Below are 27,775 nucleotides of genomic sequence, written 5' to 3' on the forward strand. Positions count from 1 at the left end.
GACCTGTATCTACCTCAAGGAGAAGAAAAGTTGAAGTGACCCAGAGAGGTTTTTAAACTGTGATTCCAGCACGTCAAGGCATTTTATATCTAACGCTTTTCACTAAAATCATCCTCCAGTAAGGTTAAAGGAACCCACACTGTAAAGACTAATCAGGTCTAATTACAAGTAGTTAACTTTAAAAAAAAAAAAAAAAGCGTGTCCCAAACCCACTTATTTTTAAAATAAGTTTTCAGATGCAGAGCTCATTGTTAAATTTAAAAAAAAAAACTTGTGATTTTCTGGAAATCACAAATATACCCTAAATATGCTATTGTCTTTAGTTCCTCCACACCTCTTGATTCTGCCTGGACTTCTATGCTTCACTTGCCCTCCCTCCTTAAACACAACATGAAAAGAACCTCAACAAGAGGTCAGAACTTCTCTTGCAAGACATTTAAAAAAGCAAAAATTAGTAGGTAGAAGTGTATAATTTAACTCATCTAATAGTAGATTGATTATGACGACAATGAACTAAAAAACACAATCCTTGCTAGTAGGACTCTTTCTGATATTTATTCTAGCAGCCAAGTTTTTATATCCTCCCCTCTTCCCCATCTCCTAATCACCATGTTATCTGTATCAAACATAGTTGACAGGCATCTTATTTCTCTGAACAATACATACACATTTAATGTATATTAATCCAGTTTACATTTATCTGGTATTAATGTTTTATATCGCACTTATTTTGTACAGAAGAAAGTGAGTCCTACTAGCAAGTGACAGATACTGTTCTGATTTTGATAGTGCTGAGGAAATTGTTTGATTACGCAAAACTCAGGAAAAAAAATCAAAAAGGAAAGTAGAGCATGTTAAAAAACAGAACTTACATTTCATATATTTCAGTTAGTTGCTGTGCCAATGTTAGGTTCTTGATTTCCAGATAAGATGCCATTTCAGCTATAACCACAGCTGCACTCACGCCATCCTTATCCAACACTGATGTGCCACACATGAAACCTGACAATCACAAGACTAGTGTTCAGAGCAGTTCTATCCAAGATTTCCATTTGTTTTACTCAGGTGAAGTGTTAAACTTCAGATGCCCTTTGTGCACACGGAACTAAACACATGTCCAACTGCTGCCACTCTATCTATGCATATGCTACACCCATCTACCCAGTAAGCCAGCCACTCAGAGTTATGGGGGTGGAAAGATGTACTGAACAACTTATCAGATTCAGGTAGACAGAAGCCTACAGCCCTACCATGCTATGGTACAATTCCCCTCAAATCTCACACACTAAGCAGGGCTGGTTTGAGCAAGTACACTTGTATGCCGCAGGGAGTGTTGCCAGTGATTTAGTAAGCAGCACTAGTCCCACAAGTCAATCATGAATCAATGCCCCACCGTGCTGCCAGACGTGTAGCCTTTTGGAGGACATCTAAAATCAAGGTTTTGACTCCTTGCAGTTGTTAAAGATCCTTCTACGTTTTATGTAAGATCAGGGATGTTCAATCTAACTTGGATAATTGCAATCTGCTTCCCTAAAGTCCACTTTCACTTTTAATTGGATATACTTCCTGTGCTAAACTGATATGTTTCTATGTGCTGCTAATCAGCTGCCATGTTCCTGTGACGTTGCACCCTATATGATTTTATAAAATATGCTAATGAGTGTGAATATAATGTAACTGGAATATGCTTCATGCAAAAGTTCTCTTGTAAGGTATCATTACAAAGCTTATAATCTACTGAGTGTGGTCAACCTTTTTGTATGAATGTATCATTTTTGCATCTGAAACTAGAAATATGAAATATAACTCTGAGGGTCTGCTGTAATTATGGAATGTGTGGGGCTATTAACGGTAGTTTGGAATCTTGATGGCTCCCATTAACCAGGACAATTGTCTGTAGATGGCTCTGTTTTACTTGTAAGTCTTCCTGTATACGTGCTGGCAAGTGGATAATGAAGTCTTACAGTGCCATGTGATCATGTCACCTGAACTGGAATCCTTCGTTAACCTGGTGCTTTTCCATTTAGGAGGGGTGGGACCCCAGAGAGGGATAAAGAATTTCTGCCTTATGTAAAAGATATGTAAGTGGGTGGAACAGAAAAAAGGGGGCAGCAATCATGAGAAATCCCCTAGCTACCACCTAATCTGAAACAAGGGCTGTACCAGGGGAAAGGATTGTGCCCAGACTAGGAAGGCGTCCAGTCTGTGATAGAAGCATCTCTGAGGGTGAGATTTTATTGGTATTCCATTTTCTTACTGTACTAGACTTAGACTTGCGTGTTTTATTTTATTTTGCTTGGTAATTCACTTTGTTCTGTCTGTTATTACTTGGAACCACTTAAATCCTACTTTTTGTATTTAATAAAATCACTTTTTACTTATTAATTAACCCAGAATATGCATTAATACCTTGGGGGGCAAACAGCTGTGCATCTCTCTCTCTATCTGTATTATAGAGGGCAAACAATTTATGAGTTTATTCTGTATAAGCTTTATACAGGGTAAAAACGGATTTATTTAGGGTTTGGACTCCATTGGGAGCTGGACACTTGAGTTTAGAGACAGGAACTCTTAAGGTGTTTTCAGTTAAGCCTGCAGTTGTTGGGGGATGTGGTTCAGACCTGGTTCTGGGTTTGTAGCAGGCTAGCGTGTCTGGCTCAAACCAGGCAAGGCACTGAAATCCCAAGCTGACAGGGAAAACCGGTTAGAAGTAGTCTCAGCACATCAGTTGGCAGTTCCTAAGGGGGTTTCTGTGAGCCAACCCGTCACAGTTCCATCTAAGAGGTGGATGAATTTCCATAGCTGAAGTGTACCCTGTGTAGTCCTTATCTACCTCTAAGGGTTGTCAAGAGGCTTTGTTTGTGAAGTGCTCAGAGAGCCTCAGATGAAAGGTACTATAGAATAATTGCTAACTATAAAGGTATTATAAATTACCTAACAGAAAATTAACCGTGTTTTAGAGATGATGTAGCTCTGTTGGCCCCAGGATATTAGAGAGACAAGATGAAAGAGAAGCATTCGACACACAGAGTTTTCTTCAGGTCTGACTCCAAGTAGCTTGAAAGCTTTTCTCTTTCACCAATAGAAGTAGGTCCAATAAAAGATATTATCTTACCCATCCTGTCTCTCTAGTATTTCCATGGAGGATAGGTCCATCAATGGCTATTAGCCTGGATGGGTAGGGATGGTGTTCCAGCCTCTGTTTGCCAGAAGCTGGGAATGGCCGACAGGGGATGGATCACTTGATGATTACCTGTTCTGTTCATTCCCTCTGGGGCATCTGTCAGAAGACAGAATACTGGGCTAGATGGACCTTTGGTCTGACCCAGTATGGCCATCCTTAAGTTCTTATGTTTTAAAGAGTGCTTTCCAAACACCTGTTACTCTGCGATCTGCTATTCATTGGAACCTTAGATAAGACAAGCGGTTTTTGGAAGGAATACTCCCTTCAGCTTATTTGAAAATACGAGGCATTAACCAAACACTAAACAATTGTTGTGTAGAAAAAAAAATAAGCCACCTCTCCACCTGAATACCAAGAGCAGGCTACTTCATAACTGTACTCTACTGGATTTCTTGCACCTTGCTCTGAAGCATTTGGTACTGGCCACTGTTGGAGATGGGATACTAGACTACATGAATCACTAACATGAGCCAGTATGGAAATTCCTATGTCCATGATGTACAAAGTAAAGTGGACCTTGCAATGGAGACAGGAACTTAACACAAGGATGCACCGGTACGGAGCTTTAGTTGAGCTGGCAGTTGGTTATGTACTGTTGGGTACAGTTAGTTCTGGGAAGATACATCAACTGTCAGACACTACAAATTTCTGAAGTTCTCTCAGAAGACTGTGTTAAGTGACAGTATCTGAACATATCTGGCAAGTAGATTAATTTACTTTTCAGTAAGGTGATCAAAAATAGAGTTAGTAAGTGGTTTGGTAAGCAAAAAGTTTAAAAAAAAAGCAAAGCAAAGCAAAAATTCAACATCTATTACAGAGAATGTTATCAACTGAACTGAAGACTGGACATTAGCTCAGTCTGGTCCATCAGGACTCTGTATGGATGCTACAGATCTTCTTACTGTTTTGTTAGAAGTTCAAACAATGTCACAGTCCTTCACTGTGACTCAACCAGTAGCATCCACACAGCATTTGATAGGACAGTGACTGCCATTCTGTTAACTAACGTTAACAAGGAGTTCAACAAAATGCAAAGAGGAAAACTAAAGAGAAACAAATCCTATGGGATTCCCTGTCACGACCAAGGTACATTAGCACAGAAAATATTGTTTACTAGCTTTCCACATTAAGATATTTTAGAATACATTATTGTACATACCAATAGACTCTTCAAATGCAAAAAGAACTTCTTTCCCACTGTTTAGGAGATCTTTTACTCTACTTCCAATCCATTTAAAACCAGGCAGTGTTTCCTGAAAATGAAGAGGCCACCCAGTAAGAGCTATTTTTTTTTCCAATACAACAGTATCATGGAACAAGGGAAACATTTGCTGCTTTCACATAAAAAAACACCTTTCACCCCCAGATGCATTCTTGTATGAAGTCTTAAGTACAAGGCCTGGAATGTCAGAAAACCGGAAAAAGTAAAATGATGCAAAAGGACTTCATGATCAACAGGACCAAAGAATGCTGATAAACCAAATAAACAGAAGAATGGCCATACTGGGTCAGACCAATGGTCTATCTAGCCCAGTGCAAGAGGCTTCAGAGGGAATGAACAGAACAGGGCAATTTATCAACTGACCCATCCCATTGATCAGTCCCAGCTTCTGGCTGTCAGAGGTTTAGGGACAACCAGAGCTTGGGGTTGCATCCCTGACCATCTTGGCTAATAGCCATTAATGGACCTATCCACCAGGAACTTATTTAATACTTTTTCGAACCCCATTATACTTTTGGCCTTCACAAAATCTCTTGGCAACAAGTTCCACAGTTGGCTCTGCGTTATGTGAAGAAGTACTTCCTTATGTTTGTTTTAAACCTGCTGCCAATTAATTTCCACTGAGTGACCCCTGGGTTCTTGTGTTATATGCTACTAACACTTCCTTATTCACTTTCTCCACACCAGTCATGATTTTATAGACCTCTGTCATACCCGCACCCTTAGTCATCACTTTTAGAAGATGAACAGTCCCAGTCTTTTTAACCTTTCCTCATACAGAAGCTCTTCAATACACCTAATCATTTTGGTTGCCTCTTTCTCTCCCTTTTCCAATTCTCATATCTTTTTTGAGATGGGCTGACCAGAACTGCACGCAGTATTCAAGGTGTGGATGTACCATGGATTTATATAGAGGCAATATGATATTTTCTGTCTTATTATCTACCCCTTTCCTAATGATTCCCAACGTTCTGCTTGCTTTTTTGATTGCTGCTGCAAATTGAGTAGATGTTTTCAGAGAACTATGCACAGTGAGTATTCACCCACGAAAGCTCATACTCCAATATGTCTGTTAGTCTATAAGGTGCCAGAGGACTCTCTGCCGCTTTTACAGATCCAGACTAACACGGCTACCCCTCTGAAGCTATTCACAGTGACTCCTAGATCTCTTTCTTGAGTGGTAACAGCTAATCCAGACCCCATCATTTTGTATGTATAGTTGGGATTATGTTTTCCAATATGCATTACATTTCATTTATCAACATTGAATTTCATCTGTCATTTTATCACCTAGTCACCCATGTTAGTGAGATTCCTTTGTAACCCTTGGCAGTCAGCAGTGGACTTAATTCTCTTGAATAATTTTGTATATTCTGCAAGCTATGCCAACTCACTGTTTACCCCTTTTTCAGATCATAATTATGAATATATTGACTGGCACAGGTCCCAGTATAGATCTTTGGGGGACCCTGCTGTTTACTTCTCTCCATTGTGAAACCTGACTATTTATTCCCACCTACCCATTTATTTCCTATCTTTTAACCATGAGAATACCTTCTCTTTTATCCCAGCACTGCCTACTTTGCTTAAGAGCCTTGGTGAAGGACCCTGTCAAACGCTTTCTGGAAGTCCAATACACTATATCCACTCGATCACCCTTGTCCATGTTTGTTGACCCCTTCAAAGAATCCTAATAGATTGGTGAGGCAGGATTTCCCTTTACAAAAGCTGCACTGACTCTTCCAACATATTGTGTTCACCTGTGTGTCAGATAATTTTGTTCTTTACTATAGTTTCAACCAATTTGCCTGGTACTGAATTTAGGCTTATTGGCCTGTAATTGCCAGGATCACCTCTGGAGCTTTTTTTTAAATTCAGTGTTACATTAGCTAACCCCTCAGCATCTGGTACATAGGCTGATTTAAGCAATAGGTTACATACCAGTTAGTAGTTCTGCAATTTCATATCTGAGTTCCTTCAGAACTCTTGGGTAAGCCATCTGGTCCTGATGATTGTTTAATTTATCAATTTGTTCCAAAACCCACTCTACTGACCCCTCAATCTGGAACAGGTCCTCAAATTTGTCACCTAAAAAGAATGGCTGAGGTGTGGCTGAGGTGTGGGAATCCCTCTCATATCTTTGGCTTTAAATGCAGATGCAAAGAATTCATTTAGCTTCTCCGTAACAGCCTTGTTTTCTTTGAGTGCTCTCCTTTAGCACCTCCATCATCCAATGGCCCCACTGACTGGCAAGATTCCTGCTTCTGATGTACTTAAAATTTTTGCTGTTAGTTTTTATCCTTAGCTAGTTGCTCTTCAAATTCTCTCTTGGCCAGCTTTATTATACTTTTACACTTGACTTGCCAGAGTTTATGCTCCTTTCTAAAGAGTAAGATCAATAAGAGACCCCAATCCAAGCTGTTTTGTCAATTAACCATGCTTAAACCCAGCAAAATCTGTTTAAAGCCAGCAAACAAAGAGGCCAACACACTCAGTTTAGACTATGAATCTAAGGCACAGTGTTTCAGAATAGCATTCACTACTGCATATGTAAGCAACACAAAAATAAATACTTGTTATAGCCTCCCAAAAAAAGATTTAGCTCTTATGAGGAGCCCGATGGAACAGGAGCTGGCAAATATGCACAGCAGAAAGCTAAAATCTCCTTTTAAGAGATCTGACAGAAGTACAAGATTAACAGAAGGACAAGTGGTAATGATATAGTAGCAGTCCTGAGTGAGAGAAATATTACTCTCTACCTACAAAAAGGGGAAATTCTGTATCATGACTGATATTTAAGGATAGAAATTTCAAACCAGATTAGTATTTCTGAACTCTCGAAAGAAATTATAAAGCCTGGTCATATATATTTCTATAATCAATATTTTCCAACTCAAAAATACAGTATTTAGTAACAGACACCAGAATTTTCACTAGAGGGCAACAACACTTAAGTTGATTAATAGCACAATAGTACAGTCATTTTATACATTTTTTAGCTCTTCATTGTTTGGCAAAATAGATAGAAAAAACCTCCCAGAGTTCTCATCTGGTCTCAACTGACAACTATATTAAACAAGACTTGAATCTTATTTAGTATATTATGTCAAACATGTTTTTTATGTTCTTGTCTCAGCTGCGGATATTCACAGAGCTCTAGGAAACTGAGCAAGATCCATTGTTGGTGTAGGATCAACAAGAAAAGTTGTTCCCTTCACAGCACCCCCGCATTTTTTTATTTAGAACTCGAAGGGCACAAAGTAAAAGGTATTTACAGTGTAGAAGAGTTCTGATCAAGTTATGACAATTTTTAACTAAAATCTAGTTCAAAAACCTCACGTGCCAAATTAAAATACAAGTACTGTTCAAGTCAATTTAAACCCCACTGAGTAGCTTTCATGTCATAGATCTAAGAGAGCAACAGTTTCTGCATTATGCACTCTGGAAATCCCATAGCTTCTCTCCTTCCTCCCTCCCCCTCCTTCCCCCCCAATCAAAAGGGATTCCCCTCCTCAAGGCAAAGTTTTGAGTTATTAGACCCATCTGAGGATAGTGGACCTAAAATTAATCTTGCAATTCTTTAGGGGTGGGGGGGCATCACACTGCCTCACAAGACCACCTCCCAGCTCTTCACAGACAGAGATTACAGTCTGCATACTCTGCAACATGGATTAGCAAGTAATACACATGCTAATCTTCAAGGTAGACAAATGAGATCTAATGGGTAAACTGGCAGTGCCAAAAGAAACACTGAGTAAAAATCCTCAGTCAACAGCAGCAAAAGAGTAATTTGTGTCTGGACTTTTTGGAGGTGTAGGTAATGAGGCAACTACAAAAACCTGTGGCAATCAGTTATGATAGCAATGGCTATTATATTCTTCCTGAATATAACTCCTGGGGATTATAAGACACACAAGCCACCCTTACTTCAAAGTGAAACCCTTCTTGAAGTGCAATCGCCTTCAGAATTTTAGAGGAGACTGTGGTTGCTAACATGTAAATGTTCTTCACATCAGCTTCTTTGGAATGGTTCACCTTCCAGCTCCTGAACATCCACCATCCAAACAAAGCTGCCAGCTCGTTGCCGGTAAACACCTTCCAACGACCACTGCAAACAGGATGGAAACAACATCAAACAGTTCCTTCAAGTTTCTCAGAAGCATGCATTAAGAGTCAAAGACTGTACAACATATTCTGCAACCACTGGAACAGTGAACAATTGAATGTGTCATTCTACCTTGAAAAGTAGCGCCACGAACAGCACACTAACAGGGTTCTGTTACCTTGTCTCAATGTTTCCAGACCAAATTTTCTGTTTACAAGTGTGGTCTCCCTGTTACCAACCCTTCAAGCAAGATAAATGAACCAGAAAGAACCTATCAGCAATTCACACTCCACCCTCAATTACACCTGTGCAACCCCTTTGTCTTCAACTGAGTTCCACAAGTGAAGGGGTGGCCCAGGATTTGGCCCTGCTATTGGAACAAAGTTAACAATTCTGTTGAGAATTCAGCGCGGTATACAGGAGTCAAAAGGTAGTAAAAGTATATGGTCATCAAAGGTGCTATGCTTACAATCAGTCTTCATAACAGATCTTTAGTGAAAGGTTTTAACTAATCTTGCTTAAAATGCATCATTAAGATAAAAATGTAAGAAAAAATGAAGACTAAAAATAAATCTCAATATGATCAAATGTCACGTTGTTAGGGATGGTGGAATAAACTGGGAAATCTAAGTGACAATCAACATCAGAGGATGGAGTAGTTAGTTCCCCTTCCCCTTTTCTCTCAAAGGCAAGGTTAAAAAGAAAGGTCCCATTTCTTACTTCTCTTGTAGTTCTGCCACCGCCAATCTGTCTGCATCAGGATCAGTGGCCACAACCACTCTGGCGCTTTCTTTCTCCGCAAGCCTCAGAGACAACTCCTGAAAAAGGCGATTTAGCCATTATATGCAAATAGTCAAATTCATTTGTGGTCCTCAAGTGTATTAACTCTGCTGAAATTCACACACACACCCAGGTCTCTGACTTTATTGCATTACCATTTCAAAACAAGTGGAAACCCAACTGAAAAACAAAGTGACTGAACTAAAAAACTAAATACCAGCACAGATTCTCCTTCTTCAGGATTTGGACATTTAACGGTAGAAAAATCTGGATCTGGATCTTTTTGTTCAGGTACTGGAATGGGAGGCTTAAAGCCAAATGCTTTAAAAGCCAGCTGGACATAGTCATGTCCAACGCCATGGAAAGATGTATGAATGAACTTCAAGTTGGTCTTTGTGTTCAGTTCCCTGAAAAAGAAAAGAGACTTCAATTAACATTATAGGTTATTTCACAAAATGCTGTGACATCATGAACCATGGTGAAATGCCAAGACAACATGACTGAAGTTTACGATAAAGTTGTTCTTTCTCCAGATGTCTTCAAAAAAATGTGAAAAAGGAAAGTTTCAACTGTAGGCATTCAATAAAGATTGCTGGCTCAATTCTTCCTCACTCTGGAAACTGGGATCTCTGCTGCTTGACTGGTTGCATATAGTACTTTTCCAACCCTTATTTTTTAAGGTTTGACCTACATTTGTCATTGCTGGTCAGAAACCATTACACTTTGACAAGTTTCTGAAGTGAACCCTGCATTAGAGTGTGGGAGTTGTTATATTCTTCTCATACACCACCTGTGATAGCAGATCTTTTTCAGATCTTCCATATAGCTTTTAGAAATTTCCTCCAGAGGATCTCGTGTAAGAGGACTGGTGTCTACTAGATTCTCATTCCAGGAACCATTCCATGGTTCAACACATTCTTCTATACATTTCAGGATCTCTTTGTCATGAGGAGATGTGATCTGAGCTCCATTTTCCCAATAAACCTGGCATAAAAAAAATTGACACTTAGAACTGTGTGTTACATGGGCAAGAAACTTGTAGCAAAGCACAGTATCAGACTGGTTTAGTTCTCCAGAACTTTTTTGGGATCACTCAGGCCAAAGGTTTCAAGTATCTAATTTTAGATACGTAAATTCATAATTAGGTGACTGATTTCAGAGTTCTTGAACACCCAGGCCCCCAACTGAAATCAGACTATGGATGCCTAAAATCAGGTACCTATGTTTTAAAATTAGGGCTGTCAAGCTATTAAAAAACTTAACTGTGATTAATCGCACGATTAATCATGCTGTTAAACCCTAATAAAAGTACTGTAGTGCATCTCTTTACCATGTAAGTTGAATTTACAAATGTAAATTATGTACAGAAACCCCTGCATTCAAAAATAAAACAATGTAAAATTTTAGAGCCTGAAAGTCCACTCAGTCCTACTACTTCTTCAGCCAATTGCTCAGACAAACAAGAAGGATGATTTTCTTTTTTTGGTGATTTGGGTTCTGTAGTTTCTGCATGGGAGTGTTGCTCTTAAGTGAAATCTGCAGTGAAAGTGTTCTTAAAATTAACATGTGCTGGGTCATCATCCGAGGCTGCTCTAACATGAAATATATGGCAGAATGTGAGTAAAACAGAGCAGTGGACATGTAATTCTCTCCAAAGGAGTTTAATCACAAATTTAATTAACGCATTATTTTTTTAACGAGCGTCATCAGCATAAAATCACGTCCTCTGGAATGGTGGCCAAAGCATGAAGGGGCATGCGAGTGTTTAGCATATCTGGCACATACATACCTTGCAATGCTGACTACAAAAGTGCCATTCAAATGCCTATACTCACTTTCTGCTGACATTGTAAATAAGAGCATTATATCCTGTAAATGTAAACAAGCTTGTTGGTCTTAGCAATTGGCTGAACAAGAAGTAGGACTGAGTGGACTTGTAGGCTCTGAAGTTTTACACTGTTTTGTTTTTGAGTACAGTTATGTAACAAAAAAAAATCTATATTTGTAAGCTGCTCTTTCAAGACAAGGAGATTGTACTACAGTACTTGTAAGAGGTGAATTGAAAATTACTATTTCTTTTGTTTATCATTTTTACAGAGCAAATGTTTGTAATCAAAAATAATATACACTTGGATTTCAGTTACAATACAGAATACAATATATATGAAAATGTAGAAGAACATAAAATATTTAATAAATTTCAATTGGTATTCTATTGTTTAACAGTGCGATTAAAACTGTGATTAATCGCAATTCATTTTTTTTAATTGTGATTAATTTTTGAGTTAATTACGTGAGTTAACTGCGATTAATTGACAGCCCTATTTAAAATATTAACCTCGAAGTCCTATATGAAGAAAATCAACCACCACTTTTATAAAATCCTACTTCCTTTAAAAAAGCACCACTCCCACCCAGGGCCACATTTTTAGATTAGAAATGAATGAGATCAAGATAGACAAGCAACGTCCAAGATGTGATGCTTTGTTCCATAACTGAATCCAGTTGAAGGGTCACACTGTCATCCAACCAAGTCAAATCCTCAAAAATTACTGACACAAGTAGCTGCTCTTTGTACCACACATGTGAATGCAGTGGGAGCTTAAAAAACAAAGCAACTGGGAAACCCAAGGATAAGGAGCCTGGGTGATGATAAATACAATGCAGGTCTACTTCTTTTGGAAAAAAGGCAAATCAAGTACTTCATATGGACAGCAGCACTGAGGCCAACACCCCAAATGCTGACTTCAACTCTTATTTTGAATTGCTCCATGTAACCCCTGCTCATTATCTTGTGTATTAAGTTTTCAAAGGTTAAATGCATATTTTTAAATGTACAGTCAAGTTCAAACCCTGACACGTTGGACAGGCTTCCACAAAGAATTACAAAAAGAGGAAATACAGCATGCATTGTTCGAGCAATATGTAATATTGTGGCTGAATACAGTGCTCCAAATTAATCAAAGATGGAAGTGACAAATGGAGCCACCAATTAAACAGAACAGAATCTCAAAAGTAACTCCAGTATACAAGGTATTTTAAGTAAGTCCTCCCAGTACTGATCTTTTTTTAGACTACGTTCTAGACAAAGTTCTCTAGAAAGGTTGGGCTCAGTTCTAACCTCATTTTCAGACTATCAGCTTGGGGAGGGAAAGTACTTTACTTCAGATGCTTGCGTCATCTATGTGTAATGAATGGCAGAGGAACAGAGTTGCAAACTTTCCCCTCATCTGTATTCAAGACCTATAGTGGACTTGAAGTGGAAACTTCCTTGCTTCTGTTCTCAGAAAACTGGGGGTATAATTCAGAAGCCAATAAAATAGAGCAATTATGTGAAACTATTTTTCCTTCTAATGGGTATAGACAGAAAAACTCCAGAAGTCGTCTCATATATTAGATGTTTACAAAGTGCCAGTTGTTGTAGCATCTTAGTGTTTCTCAAATGCAGTCACCAGGGCCTTTTCTTGCGGCCACAGCCTCCTGGGCTGAGTGTGGCACAGAGCAGTGGCCCCAGTCCCAGGGCCACCAGCAGCGGGTTGGGCCCTGTCCCCCTCCAGAGACACAAATGCTGGAGGTGCAGGCAGCTGGTGAATTCCACACTTTCCTGGGGGTAGGGGAGGCAGGCTTCGTCCAGGGGCTCCAGGCTCTCTCCACGCGCTGGCAGGCTCTGGTTCCAGGCTCTGGCCCCAGGCTCACCACGCCCATCATCGTTCCTGGGCCCCGCTGCCTCCCTCCCCATCCAGGGCTTAATTTGTCCCAGGGCTTGCTGGAGCTGAGTAAGTCTGCTGTGAAAAGTGATATTAAACATACAAAGATCACTTTTCACAGCAGAAGACTTACCAGCTAGCAAGTTTTAGAATTAAAAAAAGCGCAACCTAAAAAGCAAAAGAAACAACAAAAAGACAAGAACATCCAAAGCACTTTCTATGTGTTTCTATTTTGTTTAGATCCAATAAAGAACAGAGACAACTGTAAATTATTTTTACTACTGAGTCTGAAAAAACCCTACATGAATAAATTACAATAATTTGGATATGTACATATTTATTTGTTTTTTCTAAAGTTAATTAAGTATTTTAGGAAAAATTGTCAGCATGGCCACCAGCAAGAGTTGGCCACACTCTGAGGCCATCAAAAAATGTGTTGGGAGATCCCTTGATCTAGGTGACATACACTGTATACTTGGTAAATCAACTTCTGTCACAAATTTGCAAAAATAAGAGCACAGGGCTTACCTTGTATCCATTGTCCTCCTTACGGTTATGTGATGCTGTGATCATCACACCAGCTGTAGCTTTGAGTTGCTGAACAGCATAGGGCTGAAAGACAAAAGCAATTTAAGTTCACTATTTCTGAGCTGACATAAATACATAAAGGTATAAAGTCAGTTAAGGGGTAAGTATTATAGGTTCTTAAAATTTCACAGGCTGATTTCAAAGATATCATTTGAACAGTTGGACAACCAGCACACTGTGTCTCTTGTGATAAGCGATGGGTTGTGTGAGAGAAAGCATGATCAGAGTTACTCTGCTAAATTAACATTCCCATAATAAACTGCCAAAACAGATAATCTCCCGCAGGTACTCCAAGGCACACAACTTTTTAATGTCTTATGGTGAAGAAAAGCCTCCACTTTAGATTACACATATTAGAGGAGGACAGAAAAGACTGGCGCAACTATCAATAAGTCAAAAATCATTCCTATCCATGAAGGATTTCACCAAAACACTTGGTAAGCTAATAAATACAGCTGAAAATAGATTTTAAAAGTTATAGAAATAAAAATCACAAATCCAGAAGGCAGAGAAGCCATCCATCATGGATCAATAGTAATTTTGTTCTTCAATATGGAGGAATGAATTCAGAGGTTCTTAAACTGTGGTCCCCGGAACACCAGTAGTCCACGAGCTCCATTCAGGTAGTCCGCGGATAGTTTCCTCCAAGGTACCCACCTGGGTGGCTGCACATGAGAGAGTGAAGGGCCACCCACCTAATTAGTGGAGCCACGCCTGTGTGGCTCCACTAATTAGATGCCTGCACTCTGGAGAAGACGCACATGTAAGGTGAGGTGGTGGCCTTGGGGGAATAGGTGATAGGTGGGAGGGGGTAGTGGTGTGAGAAGAGGGGGTGGGGGGAATTTGGGACATGCAGGGCTGCAGCAGCCAGAGAAAGAGGCAACTTTCCGCAGCTCCAGGGCTGTGGCTGCCAGGGAGAGACCCCCTCCTCTCCAGCTCCAGCTCAGGGGCTGCTGTGATTGGGGAGAGACCCTCCCCCCCTCCTTCCCAGCCCCAGCTTGGGGGTGCCACAGAGGGGGAGAGAGGGCATATCCATCACATTAGAAAGGTAAGACTACTGATTTTAAAATATGAGTTGTGTGCATTTACTTGTAGAACAAAAAACGTTAATTATTAAGTTTTTTTTAATAGCACTTTTATCCAAAGCGCTTTATAATAGTTAGCTAATGGTACAAACAACATCTGGAAAAATCACTAAGTGGTCCGCTGAGACCCTCAGCAATTTTCAAGTGATCCACGGAAAAAAAAAAGCTTGAGAACCACTGAATAAATTGAGAATACCAAGGTTATAGATACACAGGTGGTAGCAACCACAAGCAACCTAATTTCAATATACTAGGAATGGAGTTCATAAAAAACACACTAGCAAAATTCAGGAAACTGAGAAACCTAATGAAATTATTTCTTCCCATAGTACCAGTCATACCCACAACTGGGGCCAACTCACTAAAACAACTGGCATATTGCAAATGCTGATCCAAGTGGAAGCCCCAGTGCTGGAGATATTTAGAAGTTTAAAATTAAATATACACTACAGAGAACAATCCTTCATTTCCTCTACCTACCCCTGGGAAGAGTCTAGAGGTCCCAATCCTGCGAATGCTCAAACACAAGTAGACCCACTGAACTCAACAGAACTACTTACGTGTTTAATAATTTGAATAATAAAATTACAAGGGATCGGTTTTCCATCTTAAATTATGGGCCAAGTTTTGCTAAGTTATACATTTCTCACTGCAGTTACTATGCTTAAAGCAATGGAGTTACTATGGATTTAATACTAGCGTAACAAAACCGAATTCAGCCCTATGATTTCTTAAGTCTTCCTAAGGAGTCAAATGTTCCACCTCTAGTCTATTCTTCCATTTACGTTCTGGCCTTCTGACAAGAAAAATATTTAGCTAAAATTAAGATGACAGCCTTGATGAAATGCTAAAAACATTAGCTGTAATAGAATAAAGTGTAAAAGACTTACCACAAAGGGCGTAGGAACGTATTTTGAAAACAAGTACACAGGTACGCCTTTCGCAAGCAGGACTGCTGCAGTAAGCTTTGCAAGTCTATTGAACAAGAAAAAACATGCAGTGAATCCTATTATCTGCAATACTGCTCTAAAAGCCCCAATCCAAAGAACAAGTTCTTTTTCTGCCTTCTCTCAAGATGTTCTTATTATAGAATCACAGAAGTGTAGGGCTGGAAGGGACCTTGAAAGGTCATCTAGTCCAGCCCCCTGCACTGGGGCAGGACCAAGTATATCTAGCCAACCCTGAGAGGTGCTTTGTCTAACCTGTTCTTAAAAAGCTTGAATGACAGTGAGTCTGTAAGGAGCTGCTAGAGAGACAAGGCAGGTGGAGTAATATATCTTTTATTGGACCAACTTCTGTTGGTGAAAGAGACCAGCTTTTGAGCTTATACAGAGCTCTTCTTCAGATCTGGAAAAGGTACTGTCACAGCTAAACACAAGGCAGAACAGATTATAAAAGAGTTAGGGTGAAGTGGGCAGTTAACACCTCAAAAAAAAAAAAAAGACAAAAGAGGGTTAGTAGGTTACACATTGTAGTAATAAACCATTCATCCAGTGCCTTTATTCAGTCCATGATTATTCTTGTCTAGCAAAGTTATGAATTTAAGCTCCCAGGCTTAAATTTTGAAGGTGTTGTGAAGGTTTACTTTGAGGATGAGGACTGATAGGTCAGATATAGAGTGTTCATTTTGTGACAGTTCTTCACCCACAGGTGATATGGTGTTTTTGTCTTAACATTTTTCAGTGTGAGTTCATTTGAAAAAGTACTTGTCTGGTTTCACCCACATAGTTGCTATTGGGGCACTTAGTGCACTGGATGAGATATACCATGTTGTGAAGGACTCATGGATCTTGAAAGGTGTGTTGGGAGGGGGAGGAGGGTGGCGGCAGAGCAGAATTGATTGTTGTAGGGATGGAGATCTGTCTACAGGTTTTGCATCTGTTCTGTCAGTGTCTAATGCCACTGAGATGACGTGTCTCGGTCTGTGGAGAGCTTGCTTCTGATGAGCTTAGCAAGGTTGGGGGGGTTGATTGAAGGACACAAAAGGTGGTTTGAGAAAGATTTCTTTCACGATGTGGTCATCATCAAGTATGGGCTGCAACTTTTTGACGACACCTGGATGTGTTCCTGTGTGAGGTGGTAGGTGACAACTCAGACAGAGGGATGTGGTCTGAGGGTTTTTCCCATATCCAAGTAAGTTCCCATAGACTATTTGGGTGGCCTTTCTATGATGCTATCTACTTCTCTGTGGAGTGTCCTTGTGTGACAGTGTCCCGGGGCGCAACCTGGACTGCAGGACCACTGATGTCCTCCAAACCCACCAAGCTGGGATGCCCCTCACATTGTGATGCTGATGTCAAGCTACAAACTTCTGAAAGGCACTGCACTTACAGAGACATCCACAGGCAGGGACACACCCAACTACAGGGATACATGAATGATCTCACAGCCACTAATGAACCAATAGAGAGGCGCCAGCCAATTCCTCCCAGCTCCAGTCCTACACTCCAGAACCATACTGCCTTGCAATTAGCCAGCCACTTCTTCATAGGGAAGTGGACATGCACCTTTGTAACCTGAGGAGATTTCCTAAGCACTTTAGACAAACTCACTGGTAAGAATAAAACATTAAAATAAGTTTGCTAACTACAGAAAGATAGATTTTTAAGTGATTATAAGCGGTAGACATAAAGATCAGAAATAGTTACCTCAAGAAAATAAAAAATAAACATGCTTCCTAAACCCTCAAATTTTAGTCTAAGCAAGTGTTGAGGCAAACAGCTTTTCTCACCCTGACAGATGGTACAAGCAGGTTACAGTTCCTCAATACCCAGGCTGGGACTACCTTCCAGCCTGGAGCCAAATTTCCCCAGTTTTCAAAGTCTTTGTCCTTCAGACGTTCTTCTAGGTGTTGAGCTGGGGAGGGGGAGGGGAGAGAGAGAGAGGCCAAGTGATGTCACTGTCTCTCTTTTATACTTTCTTCCAGCTTGGTGGAATGATCTTTGCTGTGACATGGGTTAGTCCACCCCCATGGCATACATGTCTTCTCCGAGAAGTCTTTGGATACTGGATTGTGTGTTGATGAGCCATTAATGCCATCTGGCTATTGATGGCTTCTCCTTAGTTACAACAAAGGCTGGCTGTGCGTGTTCCCAACCTCACAACATATGTCAGTAACCTATATAGTAATACTTCACAAATTCACAATGATAATACGTAAAACCCAATAGTTGTTATTGTTCAGCAGATCAAGACTTACAAAATGATATCTCACAAAGTATACTTTGTATAAAACATACCATAATAATATCACAGTGGTGAATATGGGGATTCCAGGGTGATACTTTGAGGTACAAAGTGTCATACCTTGTTTGGAGAAGGTGGTTTAAGGGCGTGGCTTGGACTTTCTCCTTGGAGCATATTCTGGGGTACTTAACTACCTGGCTGTAGAGAACATTTCTTGGTGTGGGTGGATGGTTATTAGATCTGTGAAGGTAAGTGTGGTGATCCATAGGTTTCTTGTATATAGTGTCTGTAGGGTTCCATTGCTGAAGTTGATCATGGTGTCCAGGAAGTTGACAGTGCTTTAGGAGTGTTGTAGAGAGTTTGACAGATGGTTGGTGAAGTTATGGAGGAAATTTAGATCATCTGTCCAGAGGATGAACACATCAAGTATATATCTCATGGTGCATTTGTCCATAAATTCTTCCTTAAGGTGACCCATTAAGTGGCTGGCATATTTGGGAACCATCCCAGCACCCATGATTTGGGCAAAGTGTCTGTTGAATGTAAAATGATTATAAGTGAGGATGAAATGGATAAGTTTGGCAATGTGTTTGAGGTGGATATCTGAGAGTTGTTCATTAGTCTTGTAGATATTTGAGGCAGGCAGAAATGCAGTCAGGGTGACAGACGCTGATGGATAGGGAGGTGACATCCATGGTGACAAGGACAGTGTTCTGAAGGAGGCTGTTAATGTTATGGAGCTTCTGGTGGAAGTCGTCATGTCCTGGAGAAAACCGGCCCTTTGTGTGGTGAACTGTTTGAGGATGTTTTCTGAGAGTCCTGATATTCCTTCAGTAGGAGCATTGTAGCTAGATAAGGAAACCCAGGCAGATCCGTCTTATTTGTGTATCTTGGGAAGCATGTAATAGGTCCCTGGAGGGGGCAGGGTTCACGAAGGGTGAGGTTGTAGAGTTTCTCTTGAAGTTGTTTCGAGAAGGAAGGATTTGATGATATCCTTAAACTCCTGGGTGAATTGTAGTGTGCAATCTTCTTTGATTTCTTTATGGCAGGTGATGTCAGAGTTGTTAGTTGGCCTTGTTGATGTAGTCATTGAGGTTGAGAACTATGACAGCACCTCTTATCTACTGGTTTGATCACTATCTTGTGGTTGGATTTCATGGACTGTGTACCTGTCCTCTCGGCAGTGGCGAGATTGTGGTGGATGTGATGTTAATGATTTCAGAGTCATTTTTTTTTCCTGAAGCAATCAACATAATGATCCAGTGTGTTGTTTCATTCTCTGTGAGGAGTCCAGCCAGATGTTTCTTTTTTCTTATGACTAATTGGCGGAAACATGGTAGTTGTGGGTGGTATAGTCTTTGTTGTGAAAGAATTCTTCTAGTTCTCCACATTAGTATGGTATCAGGTTCTGTGGTGGAGCAGAAGATCAGTCCCTTGGCGAGTACAGAGAATGTGGCTCTAATTAAGGGTTTTCTTGATAAGTTGAAATTCACACAGGTCATTAGCTTTACTGCCAGACAGACATACAACTTATTTTAAAATAATCTTTTCATTAGGGCTAGGGGGAACTTTAGTTCAATTTCATCGACAGTTTCTTATCTCTGAAACTACAACTTCACAGGTATTTATAACCAGAAAATTATTTGCACTTTGATCATTAAAAGTGATGGGGCGGGGGGTGGTCATTGTAAGTGAACAAGCAGGCTGTGAAAATTAAGGATCCATACCATGTTCACTTTGTTCACTTTTTTAACAGTGAAGTGGAATTTAATTTTTTAATCACATGATAGTGTAATAGTAAGTGTACTGTAACATACTGTAAAGCAAGAGTTGCAGTAATATGATCAAGTGAGAATTAATGAAGTTACAGGAATGCTTTCTCTGCATTTCAAACCATATATTACCCAAGGGGGGTGGGGGGGTCCACACCCAAAAAACGGGCAAGGATACTAAAAGAGATTTTTTTAAAGTAGTATACCAGCCTGGCTGAGCTAAATCAGCAGCATCAAGCACCTTTATATTTGTAGAAGTTTGGATTTTTTTAAGCATGAAATTAGAAAAGACTCCTAATTTGTGAGAGTGTGTGTTAATGCCTGCATACTGCTGAGACAAATCAGTGTATGAGGCTACAAGAGGTATCGCAATAGTTACATAGGATTGAAGGAGGAATTACTCCTTTTCCCACCATGAAAGTTTAAATCACATGTGCAGTTTGACAGAGTTGGGACTACAGTTTTGCACTAAAACTCAATACAGACACATCGATAACCAGTCGTGCACTTTTTTGATGTATTCAAGCTAAGGGCTTAGCATTAAGTTTGCTTTCACACTTAAGTCCCACACAGATATCGTGATTTCTGCATCATGGGACTGTCTTGTTCTTTAGAGTGCTTGTGCATTTAGATGGTATACTTTTTTGGGGCAAGGACTGTCTTTGTTATGCATCTGTACAGTGCCTAGCATGAGCGGTCCATGACTAAGATGCTTAGGCACTACAGAAATTTAAATAGATAATACACTAAATTCCTGATAAAATCCCCATATGAAGAGACACATTCTAAGCCACACTTCAAATTCTAGTCTTTCAAATGGAATCAATCCTCATACCTCTTACTGCTGCAGCTGCTGGTCACCTGACCTCGCGTGTCATATCCAACAACGAAGCCTCTCTGCCTGAAGTCTGAAAAACACCTCTCAAGGTATTTGTACATTCCCTGCAGTAAAACAGAAGCATGAAGAGTTAGCTCCATTATACTGCACATACAGCTCAAAGATTACTCTGTTCAGAATTCATTATGCCACAATAATGGGGAAAAGGACTTTTGTTTCACTAGAGCTGGGTAAATGATAAAAAACGATAAACACTGGTTCAAATAGACAGAAAATCTGCTTTAATGGCGTTTGAAGTACGAGTACATTTTTGTTCCTAGAGTGTTCACAGGAAGAGAAAGGTTGCAAATACCCATGAGAATCTAGTCAGGGAGCAGAAACAGATAACCAGGCAGAATGGACAGAAAATTAGGTAACAAATCCTTGAAGCAGCAAATACTTGAGATTAATCCACAGGATACAACATTAATTGTAAATAATGAACCAATTCATAAAAGAAAAATCTGAATAATTCACACACACTTTGTTATATAAGTTTCAGAGTAACAGCCGTGTTAGTCTGTATTCGCAAAAAGAAAAGGAGTACTTGTGGCAACTTAGAGACTAACCAATTTATTTGAGCATAAGCTTTCATGAGCTACAGCTCACATCCGATGAAGTGAGCTTTAGCTCACGAAAGCTTATGCTCAAATAAATTGGTTAATCTCTAAGGTGCCACAAGTACTCCTTTTCTTTTTGCTATATAAGTGGTTCACTTAAGTCTCATGCTTGTGTTTAGACCACAATCTACGGAACACAATATGTACTAGTTCTCACTTCCTACCTAAAGTAAATTATCTTTTCAACACTGCACATTACTTTAGAAAATGTGACTCCATACACAACAGTTTTTCATTACAAGTAGATTTACACACCTACTCCCAATGGTGAAGCAGTTATCCCATAAGTGTATTTAGTTCACCCTGTTTATCTTTAATAGGATATTTACTACTGATAATGCTAAAATTAAAAGTATGTCTACGATGGTCTGAATATTAAGTTATTTATTATTTAGATATTAGAAGTTGTTTATGGCAATTGTTGGTGTGTAGCAACTATATCTAGGAGCACTGATGCATCCAGTAAGCACCATTTTGATCCCCAGTGCTGAGTGGCCCTCTCTTAGAATGAGAATGTAAAGCTGCCAATTCCGAAGTGTTTTCCTATAACGTCACCATCTTAATGGATCAAGCTTGAACCAACTACTCTTCTCAAAGCTTCCGGTTTCCTTCAGACAGTGGAGGATACGGGAGATGGCACTGCCTGCACTAGAAGACAGAACGGTTACTTACCTTATAGTAACTGGTTTCAGAGTAACAGCCATGTTAGTCTGTATTCGCAAAAAGAAAAGGAGGACTTGTGGCACCTTAGTAACTAACCAATTTATTTGAGCATAAGCTTTCGTGAGCTACAGCTCACTTCATCGGATGCATACTGTGGAAAGTGTAGAAGATCTTTTTATATACACACAGAGCATGAAAAAATACCTCCTCCCATCCCACTCTCCTGCTGGTAATAGCTTATCTGAAGTGACCACTCTCCTCAGAATGTGTATGATAATCAAGGTGCGCCATTTCCAGCACAAATCCAGGGTTTAACAAGAACATCGGAGGGGAGAGGGGGGGGTAAGGAAAAAACAAGGGGAAATAGGTTACCTTGCGTAATGACTTAGCCACTCCCAGTCTCTATTCAAGCCTAAGTTAATTGTATCCAATTTGCAAATGAATTCCAATTCAGCAGTCTCTCGCTGGAGTCTGGATTTGAAGTTTTTTTGTTGTAATATCACAACTTTCATGCATGCCTGTAATTGCGTGACCAGAGAGATTGAAGTGTTCTCCGACTGGTTTATGAATGTTAAAATTCTTGACATCTGATTTGTGTCCATTTATTCTTTTATGTAGAGACTGTCCAGTTTGACCAATGTACATGGCAAAGGGGCATTGCTGGCACATGATGGCATAGATCACATTGGTGGATGTGCAGGTGAACGAGCCTCTGATAGGTCACGCGATTACAGGCATGAAATTTGTGATATTACAGCAAAAAAACGTCAAATCCAGACTCCAGCGAGAAACTGTTGAATTGGAATTCATTTGCAAATTGGATACAATTAACTTAGGCTTGAATAGAGACTGGGAGTGGCTAAGTCATTATGCAAGGTAACTTATTTCCCCTTGTTTTTTCCTACCTCCCCCCCCCCCCCAGACGTTTTTGTCAAACCCTGGATTTGTGCTGGAAATGGCCCACCTTGATTATCATACACATTGTAAGGAGAGTGGTCACTTTAGATAAGCTATTACCAGCAGGAAAGTGGGGTGGGAGGAGGTATTTTTTCATGCTTTGTGTGTATATAAAAAGATCTTCTACACTTTCCACAGTATGCATCCGATGAAGTGAGCTGTAGCTCACGAAAGCTTATGCTCAAATAAATTGGTTAGTCTCTAAAGTGCCACAAGTACTCCTTTTCTTATAGTAACTGTGGTTCTTCCAGATGTCAGCTAAGATACATCTCCAATTCTAAATGACCGATAAGCAGAGTCCCATCTGGAAGATAGGATTGAGGAGTCCTGCTTGCCACTAACTGCCTTACAAAATTCAGCTATGTGGCTGTTTCTAAAGCACACAGGAGAGGCAGTCTGCCCTCTTGTGGAATAAGCTTTGATACCAGCCATGTGATAGCAGCCTGAAATGCACTGTAATCCATTTAGGTTCAGTTATTATCTGGGAAACTACACATCCCTTAGAAGCATGAGAAATGGCAAACCCCCCGCCGCCCCCCCCCGGCAAAAAAAAAAAAAAAAAAAAGACTGGAAGTGTCTGAAGGGCTCCATCCTATCACAGTCCGAAAAACATCTAAAGCAGGGGAAATTTTACTCCACTGGAGAGGAATGGGGTTTTGGAATAAAGACAAGTAGATTGGTTCAAATAAGTGTGACAAGTTCAGGAATAAATTTGGGATGAGGTCTCAACAACCACCTTATCTTTACGGAATATTGTGGAAAGGGTCAGTCATGACAGCTTGCAATTTGTTGGCGGGGGGGGGGGGGGGGGGGTTAATTTGGAGGATTAGCAGTTGACTCCTGGAGAGAGGGAGAGAAGATTCTTTGGGTAGCTTCTGTGAGGAGAGAAATCTCCACTAGGTTCTCAAATGCTTAGTATATCCCTTTCAGTGTAAGAACTAGAAAGGTTACTGACCATTGTTTTGTTTGTGTTATGTCTATTCGGGTTAAATAAATTTACTGTTTATCAAACCAAGCAGTTGGAAGTGTAGTCAGTTGGTGGGTTTTGGAAGGGAGCTGCAGGGCCCTCGAAAACAGAATTAGGAAAAGTAGCCAAGACAGGATACGTGCCTATAAATATTAGGCTAAGACAACTAGGAAGGTAAAAAGGCTGCACTAGTGATCCAGAGACCCTGATAAATATGGGGTGTGCCCAGAAAGGGGTAGATCATGACAAGATTTTATGCGTAGCCTCATGCCCCTTTGGGACCAAGGTCCTTGTATATGGAGGTGGGTCCAGGTATGCACTGCACCCTGTTCCTGATGCATCTGTGATCAATGTCTTTGTAGGCAGTAGTGTGGAGAAGGGTAACAAGCTGGTCTGACCACCTGTTTGGTACTGACAGACTGGGAGCTCGGAGTAGAACTGGCATGCTTATTTGATGTTTTGCAGTGTGATACATTGACCTTAGCCAGCCTTTAATGCATGTAGGTGAAGTCTGATTAGTAATGTCACATATGTGCAAGTTTGTCGCAGGTTTTTTCTGTGATGTCAACCACCTGGATAGAGCAAAATCTGTACTTGGGAAAATATATTTTTGCTGATTTTGAATAGATTACTGTTTCTAAAAGCTCTGATAGGTAGGCAGATTTTTCATAGTTTACCATGCGGCTCAGCTGTCTGAATTCAGCCAATCATCCAGATATGGAAAATGTGAATGCCGTATCTCCTTAGATGTGTTGCCACAACAATTAGGCATTTTATAAAATATTTTTGCTGTGGAGAGACCAAATAACAGCACTTCATATTGGTAATGACTGGGCCCTACTGTGAATTCTAGATCATCCACCGTAGGTTGGATGGATTGAGATATGAAATTGAGTGCTGTGAAGGCAGAGAGCCACAAACCAATCTTGAGCATGAAGAGAACATATGGCGGCAAACATTACCATTCTGAATCTCAAAACTGGATCGGACAAGGCCCCCCTTTCTTCTTTGGAATAAGGAGATATCAAGAACAAAAAAATTCCACTAAATTCCAAAAAGGTAGCTCTCCTAGAGGCACCAGAGAAACCACTTTTAGTTTATTTTCATCAGAAGGATCTCTGAAGAGAGATGGGTAGGAGGCAAGGACAAACTGGATGGAATAGCCTTATGAGACAACTTTCAGCACTTCTTTTACTGCAGACCAAGCCTGATGGAAGAAAGCAAGCCAGCATCCAAAAGGTAGCATTTGTGGATTGCTTGTCTGATGGGTATCAAACCTACGGTCTGAAAAGCAGATGAAAGTTAACCAGAGACCGAGAAAGATGGTCTCCTCCAAGAAAAGCTCTACCTCTTTCCAGGTGGGTATGCAGAAAACCATTGTTGAGGGTATGCAGGTGTCTTCTGTATGGATTTCCCTTGGTATTTAAAGCTTGCAATTTGGGGTAGAGATGTAGAGACCCAATGAGCAAAGCATAGCCCAGGTGCCTTTTAGGGAATGTAACTGCATCATCTGTATGTGCGATACGTAAGGGTCTGTACCCTTAAGTAAGTCCTTAACTTTGTTTTGCAGCTCCCAAGGGATTCCAGAGGCCTGTAATCATGACTCTCTGCACATAGTCTCCACCATGGCCAGGGATCTATGGCTGCCTGTAAAGATGCTTTTGCCACAAGCTGGCCTTCAGCAATGATGGCTTTTAACTCTGGATTCCTGAAGTTCAGCGAAGAAGGGGGTACAATTATTTCATTTAGGATAGGGTATTTTGTAAATAAGGCTTGATAACTGCGATGAGCAAACTGAGTGTTGCTGACAAATAAGCCTCTCTTTCAATGGCAGCTAATTTACTTGTGTGTTTGCACACTGGTCTTGTCCTGGACTGCAGAGACCTCTAAAGAATCCAGTGTTGGACAGATGCAAAGATGCTCCAGCCATTTGATACTTCATTTCTGCCTCTAGCTGTTGGTGGTAAAGTTGCTGATATCTGCCACAAGGGTCTAGGTTGGTTCTAAGATGCCTTCATTAATTCACAGTGCGATTCTTCAAGGAGTGTTTCAAAGCTCACAAGCTTTTGCTTCAATTACTAGGTCTCTATTTTGAGTGTCTCTGCAACATGAGAGTAGCAGCTTCATGGAATGCTCTAAAGTCATCAGAAATCAGTCCAGGAGTTGAAGAAACTTGTCAGGAGAGGACAGTGACGTGTCTCTGAGAGAAGATTAAGGAGGGTGTTGCTCAGGATGCTTTAGACCTGCCTGTTCCTCCAGCAGAAGAGGAATGTGACCTATATTTGCTTAAGTGGTAGGAGGGAGATTGGCTCCTGGCTGCTCTAGATTTAGATCCCCAGTATATGCCTATTGCTAAGGTGGAGCATTGTAGCGATAAAGCTGGTTCTGTCTGGTAAGGCTGACCAGACCATTACCATGGCTAAGACAGATGAGTCAAGGCTCTGCAGTATGTGTCCCTGTGTTTAGACAGAGACCTTCCGAGAAGACTCCCTACTAGACAGGGGAGAGAAGGTATGTCCCTGGTGATGGATATGAGCGATAAGTCTCCTCCAGAGGTGGTGCCAATCTTTGAGGTGACTTCTGTACCCTAATGCTGGAGAGCCAAGTGTAGTGTCATCGGTGCTGAGGGTGATGTCAGAGACATGACATATCTTCCTCTAACATTGAATTGGCCAGTACCATTAATGTATCCATTGTCTGTATTGGTGACAGTATAGTGTCTATGCAGGTGCCAATGGCTGATTGCCAACAGTATTGTCAGGTGTAGGCACCAAGTGACTTGTGCCTCTTCAATGGGGAGCTGGAGACAGAGCCAGCATCATCTGCCCCTACTGAACAAGCGGGATTAGTGCTCTGTTTCTGGGAGGAGAGAAAGGGTTTGAACTTCTTGTGGGAAGAAGGGGGGGGTCAGTGCAAGGAGCCATATCTATCCCGATGTTCAGAATTTCCCTTGCCTCAGTGAGGTGATAGTACTAGTCCTCTATGCCCAAGTGGCTGTTGGTACCAAGGTTGTCTTCTGAGGTCCCCTATCAGGGGCACCAGTAGACTGGGACATAGAAGAGATTAGATCCATTTGGAGGTTGATCCTTGATTGTGTCTGAATTCCCTTACTGATTGTTTGAGAAAGCATAGCTTAAGCTGAGTGTCCCTGGACTTTGCTACTCGGTATAACCCAATTCCTTTTCAACCAGGACAATCTGGCACATGGATCTCACCAAGAGAGACAGTTGCTGTGGCAGTCTGTAACAGGAATGACTCCTTGGCAGAACAGACACTGTTTGAAACCAAAGGATTTTGAATCTACCATTTTAGGCCCAGACAAGGATGCAAAGAGCTGAGGAAAAGTTTTAAATTTAAATCTTTTGTGGGTTTTTGGTAACTCAAATCAAAGGGGGGGGGCTATGTGAAGGGAATTAATCCCAATTTATCAGAGTAGTTCTGCCAAGGGGTTTTGGGCTGACACAGGTGGTAAGAGAAGAGAGGAATGGATGCAGCTGCTTTGCCCTTTAAGTAACATTCACTGCCAAGCATGGCCCAATTGACACTGCTATTCACAGATCCCAATCCTGTGCACATAATGTGCAGGTGCACCTAGAGTGGGATTCACACAAACACATACCCTAAGAAGAAAGTTATGTTCTTTCTGCATACTGATGGAATCATAGGCCATGGCATCTCATAGTCACCCTCTGAAGCTTCACAAAATGCTGAATAGAAGCAATGTCAAGATTGAGCCCCATTCGACTTCTGTAAAGGATTTTCACTTAGCTGTGAATGGGGTGATCATGAACCACTGGAAAATGTCAAAGAGAAATGAGCAAAGCTTATTTAACCCTGACTCCATCCACCCAAGCTAGATCGCATAGGCAGGTCAGCAGCACCATGTATTATTGCTTACATTATATTAAAATAGCTCGTACAGGCCCCAACAGATTGGAAGACTAATGCAGAGACAAAATCTAACATTTATTTTAGTCAAACTGAGAGGTAAAATTTTGCCCATCTTTGCATAAATGATACAACGATGTATAATTTCCATTTCACACTTACAAATCCTGAGAT

The 27,775-nt window shown here is 40.6% G+C and overlaps 1 protein-coding gene across 4 annotated transcripts in view; it reads right to left on the reverse strand.

The window, feature by feature from the left end:
- Nucleotides 1-27,775, reverse strand: part of PGM2L1 (phosphoglucomutase 2 like 1) — a 77,730-nt gene that overhangs the window by 11,649 nt on the left and 38,306 nt on the right. For 3 of the 4 annotated variants that reach the window (XM_073334025.1, XM_073334005.1, XM_073334015.1), the window contains 9 exons: nucleotides 20,465-20,571; nucleotides 15,562-15,646; nucleotides 13,527-13,610; nucleotides 10,082-10,275; nucleotides 9,509-9,698; nucleotides 9,232-9,329; nucleotides 8,334-8,514; nucleotides 4,344-4,437; nucleotides 873-1,002 (listed from right to left, as the gene is read on the reverse strand). In XM_073334025.1, coding sequence (XP_073190126.1) covers nucleotides 873-1,002; nucleotides 4,344-4,437; nucleotides 8,334-8,514; nucleotides 9,232-9,329; nucleotides 9,509-9,698; nucleotides 10,082-10,275; nucleotides 13,527-13,610; nucleotides 15,562-15,646; nucleotides 20,465-20,571 — 1,163 coding nt within the window. The remainder of the gene's footprint in view (nucleotides 1-872; nucleotides 1,003-4,343; nucleotides 4,438-8,333; nucleotides 8,515-9,231; nucleotides 9,330-9,508; nucleotides 9,699-10,081; nucleotides 10,276-13,526; nucleotides 13,611-15,561; nucleotides 15,647-20,464; nucleotides 20,572-27,775) is intronic. The other variant, XM_073334035.1, reaches the window with a different exon arrangement.

The sequence above is a fragment of the Lepidochelys kempii genome, chromosome 1, assembly GCF_965140265.1.
Source record: "Lepidochelys kempii isolate rLepKem1 chromosome 1, rLepKem1.hap2, whole genome shotgun sequence".
Lineage (NCBI taxonomy): Eukaryota > Metazoa > Chordata > Testudines > Cheloniidae > Lepidochelys > Lepidochelys kempii.